The 20,127-nt window shown below is 43.5% G+C and overlaps 1 protein-coding gene across 1 annotated transcript in view; it reads left to right on the top strand.

The window, feature by feature from the left end:
• Positions 1-1,204: 1,204 nt before the first annotated feature.
• Positions 1,205-20,127, top strand: part of LOC134586094 (uncharacterized) — a 65,186-nt gene continuing 46,263 nt past the window's right edge. The window contains exons 1-4 of the mRNA XM_063441603.1: positions 1,205-1,296; positions 7,961-8,052; positions 12,601-12,886; positions 13,308-13,471. Of these exons, the coding sequence (XP_063297673.1) occupies positions 1,223-1,296; positions 7,961-8,052; positions 12,601-12,886; positions 13,308-13,471 (616 nt within the window). The 5' untranslated portion in view covers positions 1,205-1,222. The remainder of the gene's footprint in view (positions 1,297-7,960; positions 8,053-12,600; positions 12,887-13,307; positions 13,472-20,127) is intronic.

Below are 20,127 nucleotides of genomic sequence, written 5' to 3'. Positions count from 1 at the left end.
AAAGTAGGTGCCTATTCTGCTTTAACACTAAGCATGCACTCGCGGCTCGCCGGGCTGCAATTATATCCATTGTGGGACGCATGCGTCCTGTGGGCCGTGAGTTTGAGACCACTGGACCCCAAAGAAATAGGGATGACTCATTTAGTACTTTATTTTGTGTTGGTCCAATATTTACAGATTAGTGCACATCAGAACCCTTGCCTGGAGCAGCGGTAGGCAACTTTTGGCACTCCAGATGGACTACATTAAATATATACAGTTGTGATCAAAATAATTCAATCCCCACTGAAAATCAGGATTATTGTCAAAATGTACAGACTTTCGGCTGTTTGTAATGAACAAATCAAACAAAACCAATTGAAATAGCTCAACACAATGAACATTGAAGTAGTTTCCCCAAACCCAACTGCAAATGCAACTTATAATGACTTCTACAGTCTTAAAATAATTCATCCCCTTCATGGCAAACACCTCTAGTACTTAGTAGAGCACTTGTGCTGTTATGACCTGCTGCAAACAAGATATATAGCCAGACACCAGCTTCTGGCCACGTTCCAGAGGAATCCTAGCACATACGAGATGCATAGCCAGACACCAGCTCCTGGCCGCTTTCCTGAGGAATTCTAGCCCATACGAGATGCATAGCCAGACACCAACTCCTGGCTGCGTTTCTGAGGAATCCTAACCCATACGAGATGCATAGCCAGACACCAGCTCCTGGCCGCATTCTCGAGGAATCCTAGCCCATACGAGATGCATAGCCAGACACCAGCTCCTGGCCGCGTTCCTGAGGAATCCTAGCCCATACGAGATGCATAGCCAGACACCAGCTCCTGGCCGCGTTCCTGAGGAATCCTAGCCCATACGAGATGCATAGCCAGACACCAGCTCCTGGCTGCGTTCCTGAGGAATCCTAGCCCATACGAGATGCATAGCCAGACACCAGCTCCTGGTCGCATTCCTGAGGAATCCTAGCACATTGCTCATGAGGATTTTTGTTCCATTTTTCTAGAGAACACGTTAAGTCTTATCATTTCGCGTCTTATTGAAAATCAATAAATATTTGTCCTCCTATATTTACACTAACTAATCAGTGTTCTTTTAACCTGAAATTCTAGTTTTTCAATTGTTTCACAGGGTGCGTCCATTCTTGTTACCTGATAAATTGGATTTAAATCACATCCACAGTTTAACATGAGGGGTTTCTCAGAGGTATATAAATATGGGATTGTACCATCCTGTGATCCAGTGTAAGGAGCACGTCCTCGATACATCAACAACATCCCGGTGTACACGGTAACTAATTACTAACTGTCTGATTAATGTAATAATGTCAATCAGAATTAATACCTTGTTTTATACAATGTAACATGTGACATATTTTACAGTAATTAATTCCCCTTGTAGAAGGGCCCGTGGGACTCATAATGCTCATACTATATGCAGACCCACCAGACCTGGGTTAGAGAATCAGTATATAATGTTTCTATTGAATATACTTTATATAATACATTTTTTGTGACAGTATAGTTATTTTGTTTACTAATCTATTTCCATTAGCAGCATAGGATTTACAATCAATCTTTCTCTCCTTCTCTCTTTCTTTCCCCATAAGTATGCATTGTGAGGCTTGTGTGAATGCATGGCAAAATGTTACACTGCGCCAATCAAATGCTGCTCTATTTTTTGTTCCCTAAACCCCTTCCCGTTGGCACTAGTGTATACATGATTGAAAAGTCTGGACCCTTACCCCACAATCGTGTAACACAATTACAATCATTGCAAATAAAATTTGTTCACAGATTTCTTTGCGATGATTGTGCTTATAGCAGAGTCAGCGCTACCTTTCAAGTGCCACCTCTGCGGTTCTCCCCGCACCCCCTGCGCTGCGTGGGCTGGTATGGAAATCTAGAGATCTCCGTGAAGCGCTTCGCTGCTCTCTCTCTGGAGCTGGCTCTCTGGCTAAGAGCACCTTTTGCAGAGACTGGAAGTTGGCATTTCAAGGGGTCTGCTCTCAAACAGAGGGCAGATTCCACAGGTAGCCCACCGGACCACCACAGAGACCACTGGACCCCAAGGGAATAGGGATGACTCATTTAGTACTTTATTTTGTGTTGGTCCAATATTTACAGATTAGTGCACATCAGAACCCTTGCCTGGAGCAGCGGTAGACAACTTTTGGCACTCCAGATGGACTACATTAAATATATACAGTTGTGATCAAAATATTTCAACCCCCATTCAAAATCAGGATTATTGTCAAAATGTACAGACTTTCGGCTGTTTGTAATGAACAAATCAAACAAAAGCAATTGAAATAGCTCAACACAACAAATGTTTCAAGTGGTTTCCCCAAACCCAACTGCAAATGCAACTTATAATGACTTCTCCAGTCTTAAAATGATTCATCCCCTTCATGGCAAACACCTCTAGTACTTAGTAGAGCACCTTGTGCTGTTATGACCTGCTGCAAATGGGATGCATAGCCAGGCATCTCATTTACTGGAGCTGGTACCTGAGGAATCCTAGTCCATACAAGATGCACTAATCCTCCTCACTGGACAAAGGTAAGAAGGAGGGGGATTCACCTAAACATAAAATTAATAATGACTAGCACTGTAAGGCAAAGCTGAACAGGAAAAATAAAATCTCCCCATGTACAATCTACCCCCCACACTCATCCTGTCACATCACCCCCTCCCTACACACACTCAGTCACCCTGTCACATTATCAGCTCCCCCACACACAGTGATCCTGTCACTTCACCCCCTCCCCGACACACACTCAGACATCCTGTCACATCACCCCCTCCCCCCACACTCAGTCACCCTGTCGCAGCACCCTTCCCCCACACACACTCAGTCATCCTGTCACATCAACAGCTCCCTTACACACACTCAGTCATCCTGTCACATTACCCCTCCCCCACACACTCAGTCACCCTGTCACATCACCCCTCCCCACACACACTCAGTCACCCTGTCATATCTACCCGCCCTGACACACAACCTGTCACAGCACCCCTCCCTGACACACACTCAGTCACCCTGCCACATCACCCCCTTATCCCACACATACACAGCACCCTTCCCCCACACACACTCAGTCATCCTGTCACAACACCAGATCGTACACACACACACTCAGTCACCCTGTCATATCACCCCTTTCCCCACACACACACTTAGTCATCCTGTCACATCAACAGCTCCCTTACACACACTCAGTCACCCTGTCACATCACCCCTCCCCCACACACACTAAGTCACCCTGTCATATCTACCCGCCCTGACACACAACCTGTCACAACACCCCTCACTGACACACACTCAGTCACACTGCCACAACACCCCCTTATCCCACACATACACTCAGTCACCCTGTCACATCACCCCCTCCCCCCACACTCTCAGTCACCCTGTCACATCACCCCCTCCCTCCCACACTCTCAGTCACCCTGTCACATCACCTCCCCCCAAAACAAACTCAGTCACCCTGCCACATCACCCCCTCCCTCCCACACTCTCAGTCACCCTGTCACATCACCTCCCCCCAAAACAAACTCAGTCACCCTGCCACATCACCCCCTCCCTCCCACACTCTCAGTCACCCTGTCACATCACCCCCACCCCCACACTCTCAGTCACCCTGTCACATCACCTCCCCCCAAAACAAACTCAGTCACCCTGCCACATCACCCCCTCCCACACTCTCAGTCACCCTGTCACATCACCCCCTCCCCCCACACTCTCAGTCACCCTGTCACATCACCTCCCCCCAAAACAAACTCAGTCACCCTGCCACATCACCCCCTCCCTCCCACACTCTCAGTCACCCTGTCACATCACCCCCTCCCCCCACACTCTCAGTCACCCTGTCACATCACCCCCTCCCCCCACACTCTCAGTCACCCTGTCACATCACCCCCTCCCCCCACACTCTCAGTCACCCTGTCACATCACCCCCTCCCCCCACACTCTCAGTCACCCTGTCACATCACCTCCCCCCAAAACAAACTCAGTCATCCAGTCACATCACCCCCTCCCCCCACACTCTCAGTCACCCTGTCACATCACCCCCTCCCCCCACACTCTCAGTCACCCTGTCACATCACCCCCTCCCCCCACACTCTCAGTCACCCTGTCACATCACCTCCCCCCAAAACAAACTCAGTCATCCAGTCACATCACCCCCTCCCCCCACACACACACAAAGTAACCTAGTGACTGAAAAGAATGTGTAAATACCCAATTAATACTCCTGTCTAAAGATCTGTGACTTGATTAACAACTAGCAGGATGCTCGATTGCAGACAGGTGCCGTTTGCGCAAGTTTGGGGCTAAATCGTTCGTAAGTGGATTATTACCTAATGTTAGATGAAGCGTGGGTCATCCTGGTCCAGTGATAGCTTAATTGAGATTAAGTTGTTATGGTTTCTGGAGTGTCCCTTTCATAAAGTTAGCAATAAAAACTTTCACATTTGAGAATAATTTCGGAGTTGCTCTTAGTAAAGAAGCGAATGCCGATTCAGTTCTGTGTATGGCTATCAATATTGATGAAAATAAGCTACCTCCTGCAATAACGACAATTATCTGTGAGATAACCTTTTCATCCAGAGCAGACCAGAGCAGGGTGAGATTTCTGATTTCTGTTTGTATATCATCCTTTTACGTTCATTACTCAAAAATGAATGGATTCAGTAGCAAAATGAGACTTTTATTACCAGTCTAGTTACAGTGTATTGATGAAGTACAAGAATATAATGATTCTAAATTAATCATCAATAATAATAAACATTTAGGAGTTCGTTCTTAGAAGCAGAAAATGTCAGTGCTCAGATCCTTAACACGCAGAGGAGAGCAGTAAAATGTAAATTAAAATGTTTTTTTATTATCTGTTGAACTGGACTGAATGGTTCTGATATCTGGGATTCTGGTTAGCAATGAGTAAAGTCAGTCTCTGGCAACACACAGCATGTATTAGACCAGATGATGGAGTTCAATATCCAAAGGGAAGGATAGACACGAAGAATAGACATGAATATATAGTAGGACGAGGCCAAGGTCAGACCTGAAGGATTAGTCCATGAAATAAAATGAGTTCTGGACAATAAAGTTAAACCGAATAGCTCAATATCCAACAGGGTACGTCCAGGATCAAGGTCAAAACGTCAAAATGTAGGATCCAAAACAGAGAGTCCAAGATTAAACCCAAAGGGCCATAATTACAGCCAGTTTATACTGCACTCCAAGTGCTGAGCAGGAGAACGTGATGTAGTATTTAAATACTCGTAAGTAACTTTTATCTATGATATATTATTTTATATTATTCTCCATTATTATACATTTTATATTAAATATATATCAGACTCTGATAAGGATTTTTTATGCATCTCCCACTTCCGATCACGTGTGATATTCCCCCAGGCTCCATACTCGACTCCCTACTATTCACACTATTCACATAACACCGTAATCTACGTTAGCAAACCAAATCTACCGCAGCTTGAGGCTCTGCTCCAATACCAGTTGGCAGAGGTAAAAAATTGGATCACAGATAAACTCTTCCTAAAGACTGACAAACTGCCACAAAGCTCTTTGGATTAAATAATTACAGAATTCCCATCTATGTATCAGAACAAAATCAAATAGCACACTAACTGCAGTCTGTCCTTTCAGTGATTTTGCTAGACCCCAATCTATCTTTCAGCCTCCACATTGAAAAACTCTAATCAAAACTATATCTTAAAACCCCCAAACGAGGTGCCCTGTATAGAAAGAAATCCTGCCTAAGCCGCACAGTAAAGGAAAGGATTGTACAACAAATGCTAATTCCAGTCATTAATTAAGTGAATGTAGTCTATGCACCTGTGCCGCAAACCCACCTTCATAAACTTAATACATTGTTGTGACGGAACGCCGTCACGGAGTGCCATGCCTACATATGGGCCTGTAAAAAGCATGTGAAAAGACTCGGAATGTGAAAAGCATGTGAAAAGACTCAGAAACTTTAAAGAAGTTGTAAGCTAGGGTTGTAAGCTAGGACATACCATACAATCAATTATACCCATTTGAAATATTAAAATGTGTGTGTGGGGTTTGGAAATTGTAGATTTGCTGTACCTGACAGGGGACTGAATTCTCTCTGAAACACAGAGATCATGGGAGGGATGACCCTGTAATGTTGTGTTGGAAACCCCTTGCAGGGGGCTTTTGCATAAAAAGTTTTGTGTACCAATAAAGGGAAGTCAGAGTTGTACCCTTCATCTAGTCTCGACTGATGTTTGGGGAAGGGATTGCTGAACCGCTGAATTTACTTGCATGCTGTACTTTGATTCCTGGGAAAGTAGAAATCAGCTCTCGAACTGCGAGCTATAATCACTAAATACCTAGCAGTTCGGGAGGAAGCAAGCGAACGGGGAATGGAATACCAGCTTTCGTTACAATTGTATAACCCATTCTGCCGCTTTATGCTACAATGTAATTATATGACCCACCATTGTGACATCAAAAAGCTGTCGCTGGAATCAAGAGGTACCCTCCAATTTTCCAGCCTTGTGCATAAGAGCATTTCTGGGAAGCTCCCACCCTACCTGAGTAGAATGCTCTCCCCGGCCGTTCCCACCTCCTATAACCTCCGATCCAGTACCAGCACTTTATTTAGCATATCGCAATACAAAAATAAAGTGTCTCGATCCTCCTTTTCCTTCAGAGCACCACAATTATGGAACTCATCCTTTCAACATATCCCTGTCAACATATCTCAGCACAGAATATCATGGTTGATTATAATGTTTACTTGATCTGTGTTAAATGTATATGTGTATTTAAATATTACCGTATATACTCGTGTATAAGTCGATCTCATGTATAAGTCGAGTGCAGTTTTGTGACCAACAATTGTGAAATATGCTATGCCTCGTGGATAAGTCGAGGGTAAAACTTGGGGCTATGAAATTCTGTGATTTTTATAATTATATACACACACACACTCATACAAACACACACTCTGCATTATACACACACACACTCATACAAACACACACACACTCTGCATTATATACACACACACTCATACAAACACACACTCTGCATTATATAAACACTCTGTGTGTTGGTGTGAATGCAGAGTGTGTGTTTGTATGAGTGTGTGTGTATATAATGCAGAGTGTGTGTGTAGTGTGTGGGGGGAGGGCATTTTTATTATTTTAAATTTTTTAATTTAAATATTAAATTTTTTTTATTTTAAGATTATAATTATTTTTTATTTTAATATTTTTTTATTACATTTTTCCATTTTATTTTATTATTATTTTTGTATTATTTAAAAAAAAAATTGTCCCTGGTGGTCCAGTGGTGTGTACTGTGCAGGAGGGGGGCTGGCAGGAAGCGTTTACTTATCTTTCCTGCAACTCCTGTCAGCTCCCTTCTCCTGCGTTCCGGTCAGCTTCCCTGTAAGTCTCGCGGTCTGCGTGCCGCGCGGAGCGTTGCCACGGTAACCTGTGGGAACGCTCTGACTCCGCGGCTCTTGCGAGATTTACAGGGGAGCTGACCAGAATGCAGGAGAATGGAGCTGCAGGAAAGGTAAGTAAACGCTTCCTGTCAGCCCCCAACAGGACCGCCGGGCTTGTAATGAGCCCGGCGGTCCGAGTCTGTATTATGGCAATGTAAGTTGCCATAATACAGACATTGACTCAAGTATAAGTCGAGTGGGGGTTTTTCAGCACAAAAAATGTGCGGAAAAACTAGACTTATACTCGAGTATATATGGTACTTTGTATTTTTAATATTACTTTGTATTTATAATATTATGCTGTTCCCTGTTGTTACAATGCAATGTTTGTGGACCCAGGACGTACTTGAAAATGAAATCTCAATGTATCCTTCGTGGTAAAATATTTTATAAATAAATATATGTTACAGTTTCTGATCTATCTAAATATAATTCTCTTCACTGTAGTCAGACCTGCACATTTAGAAGAATGGCTTATCTACTCACTATTGCCCTCTTGTGGATGATATCCAGCACTGCTGCACAGGACAATGATCAATGTGAGTTGATTATTATAAGTTTACATTATGCAACATTAACTTTACATTTGTTAAATGACACTCTTGTACAGGACGATATGCACAGAACTTTTATATTAAGAGTTCAATATGAAAGGCAGAATCTAATAAAAAATAAGCTAATAAACAATGTCAATTGTATTGTGTTAAATTTACAAGTTACAGTCCAAGCAGATGTGCAAAAAATGATAATGAACCAATAATGTAGCAATTTCTACATTGTAATTTCTAATGTAATGATTAGCTTAATTACGAGGTCATGTCATGTCACTGCTCAATTCTCTGCCATTTAGGAGTTGAATTATGTGGTTTGTGCAGCCCTAGCCACACCTTCCCTAACTGTAACTCACACAGCCTCCCAAAACACTTCCTGATAAAGAGTGTCCATTTTTAGCTTAACTTGTTGCACAGTCTGTTTCACATTATTTTTCTCTCCTGCTCTGTTACTGTCCTGCTCAAACCTGCAACAGCCTCCTGTGTGTGTTTAAAGGACCACTATGGGGAGTTAACTCTTAAATGGCAGAGAATTGAGCAGTGAGACAGCAGGGGCATGATCTATACACCAAAACTACTTCATTAAGCTAAAGTTGCCCACCTTAATGACTTCTTACAGTCCCCAATTATTGCACATATAATGAATAGTTGTGCCATTCTCCTTGGAATCCTCTCTTAATGTAATAGGCAAAAGATGGCAATCTTGACATGTAAAAACCAAAACATCCACCAATTTATTAAATTAAACAAGCTTATATTAAAGTGAACCAGACACACCAGTTACCTCTACCGGAGGTCCGTCAGGCCACACTCCGAGACAAAGTGTGCATACGTGCATCACAAAGTCTCTGAAAATCAGAGATCCCTCTCAGTTTCGTAAAATCCTAAAAACCCATCCGTGGGACATTGTTGGTGGTGTGCTAGACCCTCATTGTTGCTTCGACTTATACCCCCGGCTAACAGTAACTATTTTGTCGATTGAAGGTTATTCACTAGCCGTTGGTAGGAATTCACCAGAGCTTTGGTTGCCAGACTTGCAGTGGCCTGGCTGCTATGGTGTAGGCTTGTGTCAGGATCCTATCCTGACAACCAAAGTGATGTTTCATTTCTTGTTTTATTTCTACTCTTCCAGTTTTTCACCACTAGTGGTCTCCCTAAACACTAGTCTAACCACTGTTCCTCTTACCTGCCTAGCTTGATTGCTGAATCTGATATAAGAGGCCACACCCTGCTAAACTAAGGGCCTTTACATTGATTGAAGTTTATGTTCTGATCCTGGCTCCCGCTGAGGAAACCTGGATTTATCCTTTCGACCTGCTACATTCCCAATCTGTTTACTATCAAAACGCTTGGGGACAAACCTGATCTTCAATTCCTACCTACATAAAGGAACACTATGGGGTCAGAAACACAAACATGTATTCCTGACCCTATAGTGCTAAACCCACCATTTAGGTGGCTTGCCCCCCCTTAACCCCCTTAAATGTTAATAAAACTCACTTTATTTCCAGCGCCGCGCGGGCCCCCTTGGTGACATCATCATAATTGTCGATTTTTAGCCAATCCAATGCTTCCCTATGGGGAAGCATTGGATTGGCTAAAATCAGCAAGGGGGCGGGGCTAAACATTGTTTTGTCTAATCAGCATCAATCAGCATTAATCAGCATCAATGCATCTCCATGAGGAAAATACAGCATCCCCATGCAGAGCGTCTACTGTGCAGCACTGCCCCAGGAAGCACCTCCAGTGGCCATCTGAGGAGTGGCCACTTGGAGGTGTCCCTAGGGGCAATGTAAACACTGTATTTTCTCTGAAAAGGCCTGAAGACAATGATTATACTCACCAGAACAACTACAGCTGTAGTTGTTCTGTTGACTATATTGTCCTTTTTATTCCATATTGGACTTTGATTCCTCATTGCTTTGTTTCTAACCTACTGTACACCTACCGAAAACTACGCAACCAACCTGGATATTACAAACATTCCTGATATTTGCAATTATCCTTAAAGACCCAGTTACAATTATCTAAAACCTGCAGTTCTACCTCGAAAACCAAAGAGGCTGATCCACTAAACGTCTAACCTTTATATTCTGTTTATTTCTGTCAAGTTGTATTTTGTCTATGTGTGACCTATATTTTCATTTATAGGTTTTCCTTCTCTTTATTTACCTCTAATATCACTTATAGGTTATCCTGTTACTTAATGACCTGTCTGGGGCATATTGCCTAACTCTCTTTTCTGTTATCACTCCTTAAACTTACCTATAATTTCATTTATAGGTTCTCCTTCCACCTTCTGCCTATAATTTCATTTATAGGTTCTCCTTCCACCTTCTGCCTATAATTTCATTTATAGGTTCTCCTTCCACCTTCTGCCTATAATTTCATTTATAGGTTCTCCTTCCACCTTCTGCCTATAATTTCATTTATAGGTTCTCCTTCCACCTTCTGCCTATAATTTCATTTATAGGTTCTCCTTCCACCTTCTGCCTATAATTTCATTTATAGGTTCTCCTTCCACCTTCTGCCTATAATTTCATTTATAGGTTCTCCTTCCACCTTCTGCCTATAATTTCATTTATAGGTTCTCCTTCCACCTTCTGCCTATAATTTCATTCATAGGTTCTCCTTCCACCTTCTGCCTATAATTTCATTTATAGGTTCTCCTTCCACCTTCTGCCTATAATTTCATTTATGGGTTATCCTTCTACCTATTGCCTATGATTCCGTTTATAGGTTTTCCTGCTACTTTATAAACTGTCTGGGGCTTATTGTCCAAACACTTTATTTTATAACCCTCAATAAACCAACCAGTAATCTCGTTTCTGCTTTCTCCCTTTGTCTATTTTATTTCCACTTCCCTTTAAGTCCTGCTACACTTATTGTTTTTCTTGACTAACCATGTCAATGTTTACCAATAAAGAACCCAAAGTTAACCCCGGTATAAGTCTCTTATCTGACCTGATCAGAATGATGACAGCTTGTTTACAGTGAAATATAATGTTATAAGAATGTTATAGTATCTTATCACATAACTTGGTAACTGTTCATTGCTCTAATTATATCAAAAATAGCTTTCACCCTTAAAAACAAAAACTGTACTATTGACAGCTTTAATTATCTGGTATAATGTCTTGGCTAATATTGCGTATCTGCTATATCGTATTGTCAAAATAATAATATAAACTAATAGCAAATCAAACAAGAAAAATATTAATATTATACTTCGAGGATAAAAAACATAGTTCTAGTTCATCTTAAAGTGACAGTGCAACTATAATAAACAGCCAGTTAGATGTGAAAAAAACTACGTAGATGAACAACTTAAACTAAATAAATAAAGTGAGGTAAGCTAAAGGAGATGGTGCGAGGGCTAAAGAACTGATGGATTATAGGTACGGAATCATTGTTTGGTGTTTAGAGATTAGATCTGCACTATAAAAGGAACGCAATGTGGGTCAGTCTCCCGCTTTATATTTAATGGTGTTGGACGATGATTTCAGATGAATAAACCCTCGCATTATTCATGTGATAGAGGTGTAGTTGTGACTGTGTCTGTGATACATGGTAAGTCAAGATTCGGGATAAGTATAATATCCATCACGTGCAATTGTTTTGTTTATTGTTAAAATGTAATTTATAGAAGACGTTATTCGGTAAGCATGCAAAAACAAACACACAAAGGAATATAATATAAGGCATGAAGGTGTAGCCAATAGCATGGCTCCTCCACAAAGTAATTGAAATCGCTTTACATCACTAGTACAAATAAACTAAAAAGATGTTATCAGACCAGCGCCTCTGATATTCCCAGTCATTCATTGTCCAGTGACCCTCTCTGTTTGGAAGTCTATTGATCACAGATGTAGAAGGACTTTTTCTTGCCACGACCATCATGCAAAAACTGTGAATTTGCTGTCAACAGCAGGACAGTGCTGATTATATTTGGCTTAGGAGGCAACTACACACAAATACCCCCAGTTGAGACCAAACTAGAGCAATAATTTTATATTAAATGTTTTATACTAACACTGCAAGAAGTGGAATATAATAATTTCTCAGTGGATAGCAGACCACAATCCTCTCTATTCTAGTGGCATGACCCTGCCCTTCTTTGTTAGTTCCCTGGCTCCAATCCTTAATGGTAGTTGCAGTAATCGATATCCATAAGCTCTTCTCTTGCAATCAAACTCCAGTCCTGAAGCCAGATTCCACAGCTTGATACTGAAGCCATGTACATCATAGGTTAAAACAGAGCTCTACATGGTTTAGCTTCTCATTTCCCCGTCTTTGGTGTGTCTGAAACGGCCTCCTGATTAAATCTTGAAGGTTGTTTTTTTTAATCAAGTCTAAATTGTATTTTTGTTTTTTAAATATTGGTAATGATTTTTTAATGTGCATGTTTAGAGCTGCAGCAGTGTATAATCCAGTCTATTCACACTGTTTTATATGTTGTATAAGCTGTGTACTATTCCTGAAGTTATATACAATACTTCTATTCTAGTTTTTTTCTCTCTTTCATTGTAATTACAGATAAAAACATCGCTCTTCGAGGACGGGCTACCCAGTCTTCTGTCTACTCGTATTTAAATGTTGCCATAAATGCAATCGATGGCAATCAGGATCCTAACTTCTACCACGGCTCTTGTTCTTGCACAAATGCTGACGTGTCTCCATGGTGGAGGGTCGATTTGTTGAGCGAGCACAAAATTTCTAAAATAGTCATCACAAACAGGGGAGATTGCTGCGGCGAGAGACTGGATGGCGCCATGATTCTTATCGGCGACTCATTGGAAAACAATGGAAATAACAACCCAAGGTCAATCTTCCTTTATTACTGTAATATGTTAGTTCAGAAGATGGCTAATATTTAAAATTGAACACTTGTTGTTAAACCCTGTCCCTAATTTCTTACAATCTAGTAAGATAACCTACAACCATAACTAGCTGTTCCATCGTTCCACGTGTTTCAGTGAGCTAACATAACATCTATAAAAAAAAGCTGCAAGACAAAAAAGTTTAAAACGATGAAGTCTACCGTTAGTCGATTTAGGTGTCTGATTAAAACATATCATAATTAATACAAATCATAATATTTACTTTTGTTTAATAAGTACTTTTTAAGATACATTACGCTATTAGTTTCCTTAGTTCCAGGTTATTTAATGTTGATGGGCTGGTTCTGTAAAATGATCAACGTGTGAAACTGATATTTAATATTTTTTATTTTGATCATACAGCTGTGCAGTGGTCACATACTTACCGAATGCTGCTACTCAAAGCTTCCAATGTAACGGCATGACCGGCCGGTACGTCAACATCGTTTTACCCGGAAAACAAACATATCTCCAGCTTTGTGAAGTTCAGGTCTTCGGAACTCCTGTGTCTTCTGGTGAACGAATTTGTTATTAGTTAACTAGTTAGACGTACTATCCATCACGGTTTTCAACATTGAAAATATTTGTAAAAAAAATTGTTGCTGAATAAGTCAAACAATGTACTGAAAATATTTTGTTTCCTGATTTATTTGCTTTGAAATGGGGCCTGGAAGCACTTCGAAATGTATTATTCTGTATTTACGTACATTTATTCATTATAGCCAATCTTTGTGTAATTTGACATACATGGTACGTACATACATGGTGTATGTGGTTTTCAATAAATATCTGGGACATGTTGTACGTTTATTGCATGGTATCACTGTGGACAACTTGTTCAGATGATCTCAGGTAAGTGCACACGCGTGTCCTGGTAAAGTTGCTATGACGACGAATTGTATATGATTAACATTCAATTTGTAGAGTTGGTATCAGTGGAGCTGGATGTGAAGATATTAAATGCAGGTGTGTGAAGGTGGAATCACGGCACTGCACGCTGGGAATATGCTGGCAGTTAATGGAACAACCGCCCAAACAGTCCAAAAAGCAAATCCCAATCAATGGACGTGTCAGAGCTTCTTTATTCAGACATAAAGAGTCTGATACACGAACAGGGCCATCTTTAGGCTGTAAGGTGCGAAACATCTTCACCATGCCCATTGCTGCCGACACCATCCAATACCTCCAACTATTTAAAACCTCACATTCTATTAGCTGCAAAAAAAAAGATAGATTTACATTTTTTTTACATATAAATATTTATAGTAATGTTATTTTTTTTTTTAGTATTGATCAGTTGTGGGTAGAGATGTCCCGAACAGTTCGCCGGGAACTGTTCGCCAGCGAACATAGCTTGTTCGCGGTCGCTGCGGCGGGCGAACATATGCGATGTTCAGTCCGCCCCCAATTTGTCATGGAGGTGGGAGGGCCTGGGAGGGAGGGTCTGCTGCTGATTGGCTGGAATGTATCTGCTGACTGTGAGGTACAGGCCAGGGTCAAAGTTTACTCAATGATGACGAATAGGGGGTGGACCGAACATCACATATGTTCGCCTGCCGCGGCGACCGCGAACAAGCTATGTTCGCTGGCGAACAGTTCCCGGCAAACTGTTCGGGACATCTCTAGTTGTGGGGCTAGGTTCTAAAATTCGTTTCCATGGTTTCCATGGTGACTGCTCACATCTATCACTGTTTGCCAGAATTACTCGTAATGCAAAGAATTACTTTACAGGCACATTTCAAAGTGTGTTAGATTTATCTGAAAGGATCATATGGGAGAATACTGATAAATATTAGCTCATTGCGTGCTTTGCACAGCGAAACGAAAGCGAGCCCATAATAATAACAATCCATGAAATGATGGGACGAGACACATTACACTGAGTGTCAGGAGCACAATAAATCTAAATGTATGTGTCACATCGATTCCCTCTTCTTTCCTACCCAGGTTACTAACTCCAGAAAAGAAAAGCAATTTAAATATGACTCAATAAATATAAATAGGAGAACACATTGCACTATAACAGAAGACTCATGGATACAAGGGCTTGGTTAATAGGGGCATTGTATAGTATGCAGCTTAATGCAGTGGTTTTGGTATCTATGACACTGTAAACACAGTCTGCAGCACTGGTGTTCAGTGTTTCCACCTCCTGCATGGAAATGCTGAACGTTCTCCATAGAGTTCCATTCGATCAGTGTGTCTCTATGATGAGATGCTGATTGGCATCTGCAATAGCCTCCCCAGGTGGGGAGAGACCGGCGCTGTGCAGCAGAATAAAATAACCTTTTTACTGCAAAGAGAGGGGGCCGGTCATTTAAACAGCCACGTCAGGACTATAGTGTCAGGACTACATGTTTTTATTCCTGACACTATAGTGTTTCTTAACAATCACTAAAGGCACCCAGACCACTTCATCTCAACAACTCTAGGGGCTCTCTTCCTTGTGGCTGTCTACGCTTCCACTGTAGCGACCGAGTTTCACGCAGTCTTGTGACTTTTGAAGTCCATGAGGAAGTCAAACATGATCAATTGCTGCTCGTAGGACCTCATTTGATTTAATGCTTTCCTATGTGAGTCATCGTAGGACGAGAAGCTGAAGAAGAATCGGTAGATAAGATAACTTCGCATGAGGAGGATTTGACAGCTGCCAGGTCTGTTGCTGCTTTTAATTTGTATGATGTCAGTTAGAAACATAGAAACTGTGATGTGGCGCCGGAAAAATAGGTAAGTATAACCTTTTTTTTTAATTGTAAGTGAGGTTACATGTAACTAGGGAATAGAACACTATAGTACTAGCAATACGTGTTTGTACTCTTAAAGCTACAGTGTTTATTTAACCCATTAAGAACCAAGGCTTGTTTGAGACGTGATACGTTTGTGACCAAGGCCATTTTGGCACTTTTACAATGTGTTAATTCTGCCGCAATTCCCTGCTTTCTGTTTAAGTGCACCCATACATACAGTGCCGGACTGGCCCACCGGGATACAGGGAAATTTCCCAGTGGGACGTGGCACCTGACAGACAGCCCTAATCATTACACGAATGCCCTTTAAAACATTTTTTTCAGTCCGAGGGAATTAATGAGGGAGGTGCTGGGGGCTGGTGCATCCGAAGTTAGGTTGCTGGCGGGTGGAGGGAGCACTGTCACTCTCCGTTCACAGTTTCCACATGCTCCACTCCTTGAATCAAGCCTTGCCTCCTGCACATAAGCTCTGCCCCGCAAACATGCCTTGCTTGCTCAAGCATCAAGATGACAGAAAGTATTAACTTCGCCTACCATTGCTCCCAAATCTGTCAGTGCCGGGTAAGCTTCCGTCCATGACAGTGATTTTGTGTCTGTGTGCCTGGTAGTAAGTGAGCTTGTAAGTGTGTGTCAGTGAGCCTGTCTGTAGTGAGCTTGTGTGCAGGGCAGGGGCGTACCTAGAGCATTTGGCACCCGGGGTGGATCCTGTTCTTGGCACCCCCCTGCAAAAAAAAAAAAACTGTAAATGTTTTTAGCCCTTCAGATGCAAACATAGCAGTTTCAGAGAAACTGCTATGTTTACATTTGGGGTTAATCCAGCCTCTAGTGGCTGTCTTCCGGACAGCCACTAGAGGCGCATCTGCGACGCTGGAGGCATATTATGCCTCCAGGTAATCAAATTGTGTAAATTGTAATGTCCAGAGATCGTCCTATAGCAGGATTTAACAATAATATCTGCAGTTTAATACTGACATGTAACACTGGAATACAATTATTATAGAAGTTATTCAATGTAACCTAAGTGGACAAAAGTAAGCTACTAAGAACAGGGCTGTAATGTGATAGTTAAATGGTTAACCACGCTATCTAAAGGGTTTGTGTGTGAAACACACCTTGTTCCAAGCAAGGAGATACTCTTAGCGAGGAACAGCATTTTAAACTGATGAAAGTTTATGTTTTTAACTGAAACAGTCTGTTTAGGGAAGTGCTTTCCATTTCCACTTCCCTCCTCCGTTAGATGCTCACCCAGTCTCCACTTCTTCAAAAAATCGTTAAAAACCCACTTCTTCATAAAAGCGTATCAATTGAACTGTTAATAGCTGCCAACTGATTCCTCTTCTGCAACTGTTACTAGTCTAATACTATCCTTACCTTTTTTGTGTAATTTTACCCCAATCCCTCTAACATGTAAGCTCATTGAGCAGGGCCCTCAACCCCTCTGTTCCTGTGTGTCCAACTTGTCTGGTTACAACTACATGTCTGTGCGTCCACCCATTGTAAAGCGCTGCGGAGTTTGATGGCGCTATATAAATAATATAATAATAATAATAATAATAATAATGATAACTTGTGTGTACCACATGAGATTGTCTGTCAGTAAACTCAATTGTGCATGCATGTGAGTAGGCTTGCTTTTTCCCCTCGAAGAACCAACATTTTGAATTATAAATTTATATATAAATATCAGAAATGGAAAGAACTTCCCTAAACAGACTGTTTCAGTTAAAAACATAAACTTTCATCAGTTTAAAAGTCCCTGGAGTGCTGGCCGTTGCTGCTACATTGTGTATTCATTGTGTCCGATGCTATCAATCCTTCAATACCCCGCAATCAGGCCCATAAGGCCATAAGGCGGCACGGGGGCGCTAGGATGGAGTGACTGGCAGGAGGTGGGCGCACAGTGCTCCCTCCTGCCAGGCACTCTGTGTAGCGTGGTTGAGCAGAGCAGTGCGCACCGCGGTACAGGAACCTTTGATTCCTGTACCCGGCTGGATTGAAAGGAAGTGCTCACTGAGGCCATGCTACAAGGTAGGTGACACACCTTAGATAGAGGGGCACTAAGGGCAGGGCCGGCGCCACCTGTAGAACGCAACTTAGCAGGGGGCGCCGGATCCCTGTGCCCGGTGTGGCTCCTCATGCTGCGCCGCCTGAGCGCTTTTACAAGCCTCAGGCGGCGCAGCACTGCTGCATGGAGGGCGGCCGGGTTTGAGTGACCGGCAGGAGGGAGGCGCAGAGCGCTCCCTCCTGCCGGTCTCTCCATGTAGCATGGCCGGGCGGCGCGGAATGCGGGACAGGAACCTCTGTTTCCTGTACCTGGCCGCCGGCGGAATGACAGGAAGTGCTCACTCAGTGAGCGCTTCCCTTCAGTCCGCCGGCGGCCGGGTACAGGAAACAGAGGTTCCTGTCCCGCGTTACGTGCCGCCCGGCCACGCTACATGGGCGGGAGGGGAGGGTAAGGTCCACTAGGGAAGGGAGGAGGGGGGGAGATAAGAACCACTAGGGGAGGGAGGAGGGGGGGAGATAAGAACCACTAGGGGTGGAGGGGGGGTAAGAACCACTAGAGGAGGGAGGGGGGGATAAGGACCACTAGGGGAGGGAGAGGGGGGATAAGGACCACTAGGGGAGGGAGGAGGGAGATAAGAACCACTAGGGGAGGGAAGGGGGGGATAAGAACCACTAGGGGAGGGAGGGGGGGTAAGGACCACTAGGGGAGGGAGGGGGGTAAGGACCACTAGGGGAGGGAGGGAGAGGGGGGATAAGACCACTAGGGGAGGGAGGGGGGTGGATAAGGACCACTAGGAGGGAAAGGGGGGTATAAGGACCACTAGGGCGTGATAAGGACCACTGGGGGTGGGTAAGGACCACAAGGGGGGATAAGGACCACTAGGGGAGGGGAGGGTAAGGACCACTAGGGGAGGAAGGACCACTAGGGGAGGGGGGAGGAAGGACCACTAGGGGAGGGGAGGGTAAGGACCACTAGGGGAGGGGAGGGTAATGACCACTAGGGGAGGGGAAGGTAAGGACCACTAGGGGAGGGGAGGGAGGGTAAGGACCACTAAGGGAGGGGAGGGGGACGTAAGGACCACTAGGGGAGGGGAGGGTAAGGACCACTAGGGGAGGGGTGAGTCAGGACCACTGGGGGAGGGGGGTAAAGGAACACAGGGGGAACGGGGGTGGGGAGGTAAGGACCACTGAGGGAGGAGGAGGGGAGGTCCACTAGGGGTTTGGTAGAGGGAGGACCACTAAGGGGGGGAAGGACCACCACAGGGGTATAAGGAGGGAGGACTACAAAGGAGAGGGGAGGAGGGTAAGGACCACTAAGGGGGGGAGATTACCACTAAGGGGGTGGGGGGAGTAGGGGAAGGTCTACTAAGGGGTTTGGGAGAGGGAGGACCACTAAGGGGTTTGGGAGAGGGAGGACCACTAAGGGGGGGACTGAGAAGACCACCAAGGGGGGACTGCAGAGGGACAGGGGGCCAAGGGAGAGCACTAAGTGACAGAAGGGGAGAACACGGAGGGACAGAAGGGAAGGGGAAATCAATAATTGACCGGAGGGGAGAGCACTATGAATTTTTTTTTTAAAAATAAAGAGCTGTTCCCCTCTCAGTCCCTATCCTACCCCACAAACCCTCTATTTTACACTACACACATACACAATGCACCCCCCCCACACACACACACACACAGAAACATACAATGCATTCCTACTCACACACAGACACACCCGAAACACACAATACATCCATTACGTTCTCTTACATAATTAATGCACCCCTTACAGACACACACTGCATTCAATTACATACACAGAAACAAACCTTGCACCCCTTACACACACACACACACACACACACACCCACACACACAGAAACATACAATGCATTCCTTACACGCAAACACACACTACATCCACTATAAACACACTACATCCCTTACACAAATTGCACACATAAAACATCCCCAACTCATGGATGGGCCATGTAGGCGTATGCCCCCTGGGGCCCAGACCTTGAGCTGTGTAAGGGGCCCTAAAAAATGGAGCTGCTTCCTGTTCGTTAATTGTTGTGAGCACTGTTAAAAACAGTCTCCAGAGAGCCTCTTCTACACCAGACCTGTGGAGCCAGACTGAGCCCATCATCAGCCTCTTGTCCTCATCTGGTGGTAAGTAGGCAATCCAATATATTATTATTTGCACTAATCTCTAATTTACCTCACATTAAATGGATACTATAGTCACCAGAAGCACTACAGCATAATGTAGTGGTTCTGGTGTCTATATGCCTGTGCCTGTAGGCTTTTTAATGTAAACACACTGTCTTTTCAGATAAAAGACACTTTGTGAAGACTGGCGTTGGCCCATATGGCAGAGCATATGGGCGGGGCATTGTGATGTCACATGGTGGGCAGGACATATGGGGGGGCGGCAAATTTTTTTT

This window comes from Pelobates fuscus, chromosome 2 (assembly GCF_036172605.1).
Source record: "Pelobates fuscus isolate aPelFus1 chromosome 2, aPelFus1.pri, whole genome shotgun sequence".
In the NCBI taxonomy this organism is placed as follows: Eukaryota; Metazoa; Chordata; class Amphibia; order Anura; family Pelobatidae; genus Pelobates; species Pelobates fuscus.
The sequence above is the reverse complement of the archived record's forward strand: the minus strand, read 5'-3'. Positions and strand labels throughout refer to the sequence as shown.